Source organism: Leptonychotes weddellii, chromosome 6 (genome assembly GCF_054177405.1).
Source record: "Leptonychotes weddellii isolate Sample4059 chromosome 6, ASM5417740v2, whole genome shotgun sequence".
NCBI lineage: Eukaryota > Metazoa > Chordata > Mammalia > Carnivora > Phocidae > Leptonychotes > Leptonychotes weddellii.
In genome coordinates, this window is record NC_138374.1 from 74,025,687 (window position 1) to 74,035,303 (window position 9,617).

Consider the following 9,617-nt stretch of genomic DNA (forward strand, 5'->3'; position numbering starts at 1 on the left):
CAGAAAGTAAACATAAAATTACAATATGGCCCAGCAATTCCAATTCTGGAAATATACTCAAAAGAATTGAAATCAGATTCTTAAATGCACATACGTATGTGTCCATAGTAGCAGTATTCACAATAGCCAAGGCATAGAAAACCAGCCCAAATGTCCATGCATGGATGAATGGATAAACAAATTGTATATACAAACAATGAGATATTATGCATGTATGAAAAGGAATGAAGTACTGATGTATGCTTCCACATGGTTGAGCTTCAAAACATTAGACTAAGTGAAAAAAGCCAGATACAAAAGGTCGTTTGTTATATTCTTCCATTTATTTGACATATCCAGAATAGATCAATCCACAGAGGCAGAACATAAATTGGTGGTTTCCAGGGGCGAGGGGAGGGGCGGATAGGGAGCAGCTGCTTATTGGTTTGGGTTTCCTTTTGGAGTGATAAAGATATTCTGGACCTAGAGACAAGGGGTTGTTGTACAACCCTGAGTCAGCTAAATGCTATTGAATTGTTTTGAAATGGTTAATTTTATGCTATGTGAATTTCACTTCCTTTATATTAATTAGATTACACAGAATTCCCTCACTAAACTCGAAGTCTGTATTTCTGAAATGTGTGGTGCTGGACAAAATCAAGCTTTTTGAGACAATGAGTTGCTTTGCTTAACCATGAAAGTGGTGTTCAAAAGTTGTCTAAGCCATGCACTTAAAACGTAGAGGAGGTTATCTACGTCCACACAAACCAATCCGCTAGCATTTAAAACCTGCTTCTCCCAGTAGCCGCTTTCCCAAATTGCACTGTCGATTAGGAAATATTGTAGCAGCCACGTCACTGACAGAAATTATATCACAGGTTTCATGCTTTGTACCCTAGGCTTCCTTGAAACGTTGTCAATATATCCCACTGGCTGCGATTTAATATCATTTACACTTACAAGTGTCTGAGTCTGAGAGATTTATCGTGTTGCCCGTGGGCACCATGTTTCAAGCCTCATGATGATACTTAGAGAGGCTAGAGTATACTTGAAAATGTGTGATTGCTTCAAGTCGGATGTGGTGTTCTGTGTCAAATAGTGATTAGTGGTTAGCAAACGCAGACGGGCAGAGGGAGGTGGGTATTGGCAGAGGTTCAGAAAAGAGGACTGTGGCAGGAGCTGAGGTGGTGAGGGCGTGAGAAAGTAGCTCCATCTGAATATGGATTTGGAAAGTAGGGGTGACAGAACAGAAAATGCGTATCATTTTCTTCTATGTTATGTAATCTTCAGTGTAATGCACACTGATGTGAAAAATCTAATAAGCTTTAAATTTAGGGTCAAACTGAATTTAGTCTTGTAGAAAAAAAATTAAAATGCCAGTAAGGATAAAAAGAAAATTTTTCAAATAAAATTCTAACAAGTGGCAGATCTAACTCTTTGAGGATCTTCTGTTCAGCATTTGAGCCTTTCAGCGTTGTATCACATCCCCTGTATACAATTCCATTCAGAGGAATCCCTCACTCTCCTGAAATAAAAAACGTCAATATTTGGCCACCACCCTAGAAAGGAAGTGTTGTTTGCATCTTGTTTAAATGTTTACTGATCTGTGGCTATTTGATGAATTTGCTGTATCATATGCAACAATCAACAAAGACATTATGAAAAGTTGTTATAATAATGCAGTGCGTTACAGAACCACACAGATCTGGCCATTTAACAGGTGATATGGTATGATTTTCATGACAAATGCTTGTGATTTTTTAGGAACAAGGCCTTTTCTTTAAAGAGTGGGTTACTTTTGTGGCTATATGACTAATCCAATACATTAATATGAGATAACAATCCAACATTTTGCAAATCCAAACTAGCATTGAAATGATTCTTTATTACTATTGATTCTTTTAAGGATTTATGAAAACTTTTGGCCTAGTTTTATTTCAATAGAACAAGTAGACTAGTGGTTTTGTAATGACGATTATTGCTAAAATTGGTATCATAGCATAAATTAATATAATATTTAAAGTAAGCAATGAACATGTACTTTTTTTGTTGTTCTAAGAAGGAAAATGTAACCAGAAACATTATTTGTATACATTATAGTGTCTGATAAGGCAGATCATTCTTTCTTTTCTGTTATTCTCTAAAAGAGTACCTGAAGTATTCGAATCCTTAAAACTTAAACAGAAGCAGTAGTGCAAATTTGCACAGGCAGCCCAGAAGTTTCAGAGAGGGAAGGGATTGAAATTTCAACTTTTCCCCATTTCAAATGTGTGGTAATGGTCTAGGATAGCCTGCAACTATATTGACAGCAAAGCAATGAAGCGGCTGCCGTAAAATGACCATGGGATAGAAAGCAACGGACCTCGCGTGCTGGACCCTGAATCAGGAATGGTCATCGAGAGAGATCATGGAATCCTCCCAAGGACGTGCCCTCCTCCAGCTGTCCTGGAAGCGTTCTCCACTTAAGGAGTTGATGTAGGAGCTGTGGTATAAGGAACTGTGGTCAGTGTAGACAAGGAGGATGCCGCGTTGGCATCTCTCACACCTGAAGGAATCTCTGGGACCTAACGGTGTCTCATTGGTTTCAAAGGCAGAGAGGAGAGAAATAGTAGAGACACACTTGCTAGGGTAGGAGCACAGGGGGAGAATTTCTTCGGTAAAATTGGTGGCTCGGGTGCCTGGGTGGCTCATTTGGTTAAGTGGCTGCCTTCAGCTCAGGTCATGATCCTGGGGTCCTGGGATCGAGCCCCACATCCGGCTCCCTGCTCGGCGGGGAGCCTGCTTCTCCCTCTCCCTCTGCCTGCCTCTCTGCCTACTTGTGCTCTCTCTCTCTCTCTCAAATAAATAAATAAAATCTTAAAAAAAAAAAAAATTGGCGGCTCATCAGCTTTCCCAGCCCGCAGTTGAAAAATCTTTCAGCCTCAGGGGAAAAGCAGATAAACACAGGAGTGGAAATCCTTCGCAGAGAGTAAGGGCTGGGCTTCCTGCTTGCTCAGGCAGGGGAAAAGCTCAACTGCTGTCTTTTTTAAAAACAGCTTTATTAACGTATAACTCCCATATGATCAAACTCACCCACTTAAAGGGTACAATTCAGTGAATGTTGGCATATTTGCAGGGTTGTCCAACCATCACCATAATCAAATCTGGAATGTGCTCTTCATTATTAGCATCACCCACTGGCAGTCTCTCCCTGTTCTCTCCCATCCCCAACCCCCAGCCCCAGGCAACCACTAATCTACTTTTTTTTTTTTTTAATCTCTATGGATTTGCCTATTCTGGACGTTTTGTACAAATGGGATCATACCACGTGCTGCCCTTTGTGAATGACCTTCCACTAGCACAATGTTGCTAAGGTCTGAGCTATGCTGTAGCAGGCGTTGACACTAGGTTCTCCTTTATTGACAAAGTAATTGTATGGATACACGTTCTGTTCCTTGTTCATCTGTAGATGGACATTCCAGTGGTTTCCACATTTTGCTATTGTAAATAATTCCACTGTGTACATTCTTGTACAACGTTTCATGTGGATCCATGTTTTCATTTCTTGAGTAGATATGGGTAGAATTACTGGGTTATACAGTAACTCTGTGTTTCACATTTAGAAGAAATGGCACATTGTTCTCCAAAGTACACACTGACTTTACTTCCCCTCCAGAAATATATGAGGACTCTGAAATCTCACCCATACTTCTTATTTCCTTCCTTTTCTCATTATAGACATTCTACATAGGTGAGAAGCAGTATCTGGTGATTTTCATCTGCATTTCCCTAATGACTGGTGATCACAAGTGAAACTCCACACACTGTTGGCCATTCATATAGCTTCTTTGGAGAAATGTCTAGTCAAATTCCTGTCCACTTTTATTTGGGTTATTTCTCTGTTTATTTTTGGGTTATAATAGTTCTTTGTGTATTCTAGATATACTTATATCCTTTATCATCTACATTGTTTAAAATATTTTCTCTCAGGCTGGGAGTGGTCTTTACTTTCTTGGTACTGTCTTTTGAAGCGTATATTTTTCAAATTTTGATGAAGTCCAACTTATCTGTCTTCTTATTAAGAAGATATTTTATGTCATATCTAGGAGAGCATTGCCTAATTCCAATCATGAAGATTTACGTCTGTATTTTCTTTAAAGAGTTAAATGCTTTTATCTCTAATATTTAGGTCTATGATCCACTTTGAGTTAATTTTTGCTAATGGTGTGAGGTAAAGATCCAACTTCATTCTTTTGCATGTGGCCCCAAATTTCATTTATTGTAAAGGTTATTCTTTCCTGGATGGATTGTCTTGGCCTTTCTTGGGGGGAAATCGATTGACCATAAATGTTATGATCTGGTTATTTCTGGACTCTTAACTTTATTCTAGTGATCTATACATGTACTTTTATACCAGTACCATTCAGTCATGATTCCTATTAAGGTGTCCCTTTAAAAAAAGTTTTATTTCTTTGGGGATGATTATAAATTACAGCTAATTGAGATTTGTATGTATCTATGGGGGGAAATTCCAAATAGTTAAATCTTTCCATTTTTTTAAATAGAAGTTTATTCATCTGTGAAATCGAAAAGTCTGAGAATTACTGTTTCCGGGCAAACTCACTCATGGTTGGCACGTCCTAGTCAGAGTGAAATTACAGGTGTTCCTCCCAAGACCAGTGACCATGCATGGTTCCCCTGATTTGGCATGATGCACCCATGTTCCTGAGATGAAAGCAGTGCTTGGCTCATCTGCGAAAATTCTCACTTTGTGATCATGGACCCCGTTCAGGTTTCCATTCTTTTAGGGAGTAAAACCACCCGTGGACACACAGAAAGAATCAGAGAGGTAGCAAGCATGACTCCCTAAGGACCAGCCCTACGTGACAGCAACAGGGCAACTTTGCTCTTAGACAAGGTCAGCCAATGATCTCTCTGCAAACCTCGGTGTCTCCTTCCAGGCCTCCTGGCTTTCTCCTGATGCACTCCGAGGGGAGTAGAGCAACACCAATAAACACCCCAGAAGGCTTAGCAGGGCCATGGCAATGTTTTTGTCCTAGCTTTTTCAGAATATACCTACATTCCTCAAAAACGGAATGGTAGACTTCAGTGGTACTTTAAATGTGTTTGAATTATGCTTTGTCTTACAAAATTCTCTTTGAATGAACAATTTAGTGCCACATTACTCTTGGTAGAAATGCCCTTATTATTATGAGTAACTGACAACTTTAAAGGGATCTAATTAATCCCACCCTACAAATAAAATGTTTCCACCTCAGTGGATTTTTACCTACTGAAAATGTTTAAAATAAATAGTCTCCTGGGTAAGATTTCTGAATTCAGAATTATCCCCCGCCCCCTGATCTCATTAGCATTCATAGGGGAAAAAAAGTAAAAGAAAACTACAACCAGCTGAAAACCTCTGATTAGAAGTCTGTTCCCCCACCAGTACACTGTTTAATGTCTTCGAAAAAATATATTTTGAAATCATTTTTAACTTACGTTTCCGAAAGATTAAAAACTCGTTGAGGATCTCCGTTCTCAATGGTGTATGATATTGGGTCTCCCTCTCTATCAGTTGCCTTCAGAGAGAAAACATGATTGAATTATCGAGTAATTGATACAGGTCCTGGTCCATACGGTGGAATATAGGAGCTGGAAACTAATAGCATGGAGTATCCACAAGACTCTTAAGGGATAAAAAATGAGCTAATTCAGAATTTCATATCTGACCCCAGCATTTCTGTTATTTCCTCTCATTTGAAATCAGTAACAATGAATAAGAATAATATTGCCCTAATGTGTACATAATCTTACCTGGTGCAGAAATAGATCAATGGCTCTTTTAAGGTTTATGTATTTAATTTACATGAGTGTATCTGTCTAGTTTAAACAAATGTGTTACAGTCTGCGTAAATGTTTACAGTGTAGAGAAACTGTCTAGTCCACTGGTTTCTTTTTCTGCTGAGCATATATCAAGTCAGGAAGCTTTATGGTTAAGAATCCTGAATCTGAAGCCAGAAACCTAAATTTGAAACTGGCTCCCCTTACTAAATGTGTGATTATTTTTCAACTTGTTCACTTGTAAATGAGAACTTTAACAATACAAAAGTCAATCAATATTGGGAGGTTTGACTGACATGATTTCTGTCCAGAAGTCAAATTTTTAATTAAGCCAAGTGACCACCTTTTTCAGGCCTGCATTGTATTTCTTTCGAGCAATGATTTTGCATTATGATGGATACACACTCACTAAAATAAAATGGAATGAAATAAAGTAGTAAAATAAAATGAAATAATCAACTAGCTAGGGTAATATCTTGAAGCATTCCATTTCTAGCTAAATCTCAAATTTTAAATTGCTTTGAATTCATTATAATAGAAATCTCAGAGTAGAGAGTATGAAAAAAATATATTTTTTTTAAACAGGCTCAGTGGAATTGATAGTAGATGCTTGATATTTTCCTCTTATTTTTCTGTTCTTTGCCAGGCAAGTATTAGCCAAAAAGAGAAAACAGAACTACAAATAATGACACAGTTAAGTTTTTGAAGAAACACAGAATTATGCTAGATTTAGTGAGACAGGGAAACTGAAGGACTCTATAAAAATCTGCTTTTTGCTCCTTTTCCTGCTTCTATTCTTCCTGGACCCACATCCCCACCTTATACATGTGTTGTAGTATGTCCCCCTTGTAAGGGATAAGGAATTAATGATTTCTTTGGACTCCTCTAGCACAACATATAACATCTAAGGAGTGGCCGGGCAAGAATGCCTGGATGAGGTTATCTCCTGTATATTCCAGACTGATGAGGGAGCAGAAGGCAAGCTGAGGACAAAGCACAAGCTAACACCCTGCAACCTCTCCCTAGCCCCACTCCTGGGTGGGACATGTGTGACATTCTTTCAGGAAGCTCCCAACTATCTTTATGTTAATGCCTTGCTAGAGGGCAAAACAACCTTAACTTGGCAATGGCAAAGCCTCTGGTATCTGGTAGGTCCTCTTTAGCATATGAAAGTTCTTTTGAAAACCTCCCTTTTCTGGGGCGCCTGGGTGGCTCAGTCGTTAAGTGTCTGCCTTCGGCTCAGGTCATGATCTCAGGGTCCTGGGATTGAGCCCTGCATCGGGCTCCTTGCTCAGCGGGAAGCCTGCTTCTCCCTCTCCCACTCCCCCTGCCTGTGTTCCCTCTCTCGCTATGTCTTTATCTGTCAGGTGAATAAATAAAATTTTCAAAAAAAAAAAAAAAAAAGAAAACCTCCCTTTTCCTTACTTCCCCAACCCCATATTATATAATCAGCCATCCCTCACAACCCAGGTGCAGCAGCTCTTTCTGCCCACGGGTTCTGCCCTCTGCTTTAATAAAACCACCATTTTGCACCAAAGAGGTCTCAAGAATTCTTTCTTGGTCGTGGGCTCTGGACATCACCCCACCAAACCTCACATCTATTCTAAAACCACACCAGGACCACCCATGCTGGACATCTCAACCCAACACCCTTGGCTCCAGGGAATGTGACTTACGGAGGACACCTGGACACCTGTCCTTGTTCTCACCCGCTCCTGAAAGCCTGAAGGACATGCACACCACAACACAATCCTCAATAAAATCCTCAGACCCTGAATAAAGATGAGACTCTCTGCTTTCCTTTCTGTGTCTTCCAGACACTGTCTGTACCTGTATTCTCTCTGTATCTTCAATAAACTCTGCTCTTACCTGCTGCTGGCTTGCGTTAGATTTCCATCCTGCCTGCAGCCAGGGACCCTCCTGGCTGGTCCTGTGGGACCCTCTCTGGGTCCTCAGACCCAGCCTGCTTATGTCATTAAGAGACTGCTTGTTACCACTGAAAAGCTCACACTAAAGTTTTTCCATTGTTTTTCTCTTTCAGTCAGTCATTTTTACCTGTCATATTGTTACAGATATTACCGATTTCTTTTTGTTTGTTCATTGGTATGTAGTTGCTGCTGCTTTCTGAAAGACAATTTATTATCTTGTGTTTTCATAAAAGCCAGAAGAAATGGATTCTGAAGCAGGATAGCTCTGTGTAAATAATGTTAAGTCCAGATTAATGTTCCCCTTTCTTCTTATGTATCGAGTCTAATACTTAATATCGTTGCTTAGGGATGAAAGTGCTGTGAATGCTGAGTCATTTTATTTATTTAAGTCATTATGTTGTTATGTCACTAAAATAATAAGGGAGAAAAATTCCTAGAGAATTTTCAGTTTTTTCATCCACATTAATTACTTTCAGTCCCTGAGGTACCTTGAAGTACTTCCTCCAGTTTTGTTTGACCATTTAAATACTTAAGAAATGTGAGAACCGGTGGGCGCCTGGGTGGTTCAGTTGGTTAAGCGACTGCCTTCGGCTCAGGTCATGATCCTGGAGTCCCGGGATCGAGTTCCGCATCGGGCTCCCTGCTCGGCGGGGAGCCTGCTTCTCCCTCTGACCCTCCCCCCTCTCATGTGCTCTCTGTCTCTCTCATTCTCTCTGTCTCAAATAAATAAATAAAATCTTAAAAAAAAAAAAAAAAGAAATGTGAGAGCTGGTAATCTACCTACTTCAATCTCATGTGAGGTTGTGTCCATTTTGGAAAGCTTGAAGACCCAGGATTTGGAAGGAAATCCTTATTTGATTGTTTTATTTCTTTCAGTCCTCTGTATTTGTTTCAGGATCTGTGGCCAAGGGCGTAGTAATTAGGGAGGATTCATCATTTCTCAGTCAACGAAGCAAGGGGGGGATGGTGCTATCAGGATCAGACCTCTGAAATCTATCCATTATATGTGTTAGCACTTGTGTAAGTACTTTACATCTCTACTTGTCCGTATTTAAGGAGAGAAACTATTTCAAGTTTATTTATTTATTTGAGAGAGAGAGAGGGTGAACAGGGTAAGTGTGGAGGGAGAAGGAGAGAGAGAATCTTAAGCATACTCCCCACTGAGCACAGAGCCCGACTCAGGGCTCGATCCCACAATCCTGAGAGCATGACCTGAGCCGAAATCAAGAGTCAGATGCTCAACCGAGTGAGCCACCCAGGCGGCCCACGGAGAGAAGTTATTTAAAGGAAGAAATAACACATAAAATCAGAAAAAGCAATGATTCTTGGAGTATTAAGATATGATTATGTGCATATTTCTGACCTAAAATACATTTCTAAAAACATTTTTTAAATAGTTTATTTTTTTTCTCCTAGGGGTGCTTGGGTGGCTCAGTCGGTTAAGCATCTGCCTTTAGCTCAGGTCATGATCTCAGGGTCCTGGGATCTAACCCCACATTGGGCTACCTGCTCAGCAGGGAGTCTGCTTCTCCCTCTGCCCCTCCCCTTTGCTTGTGCGCTCTCTCTCTCTCTCTCAAATAAATAAAATCTTTAAAAAAATTAAAAAATGTATTTTTTTATATATAAGTCTAGCTAGCCATCTCTAAATGATGGGCAGAAATTCAAATATGATATTGAACAGTGAATCCTTAAGTTAGAATTCATTGACTATTTACTATGTATCAGGAACTATACTTGCATGCCTTGTCTCATTTAAACCTCAGAGCAACCATATAGTAAATGGGGAAATGCAAAGGAGTTCAATTCTAGGAGTCTTTCTGGCACCACTCCAATTAGAGTTCCCTATAACTTACTTAATTGGAAAATACATCTTTTTTTTTTTTTTTT

At 39.6% G+C, this 9,617-nt stretch overlaps 1 protein-coding gene across 1 annotated transcript in view; it reads right to left on the reverse strand.

Moving 5' to 3' along the window:
- Positions 1–9,617, reverse strand: part of LOC102751140 (protocadherin-15) — a 762,960-nt gene that overhangs the window by 245,557 nt on the left and 507,786 nt on the right. Inside the window, exon 14 of the mRNA XM_081823172.1 lies at positions 5,461–5,550. Coding sequence (XP_081679298.1) covers positions 5,461–5,550 — 90 coding nt within the window. The remainder of the gene's footprint in view (positions 1–5,460; positions 5,551–9,617) is intronic.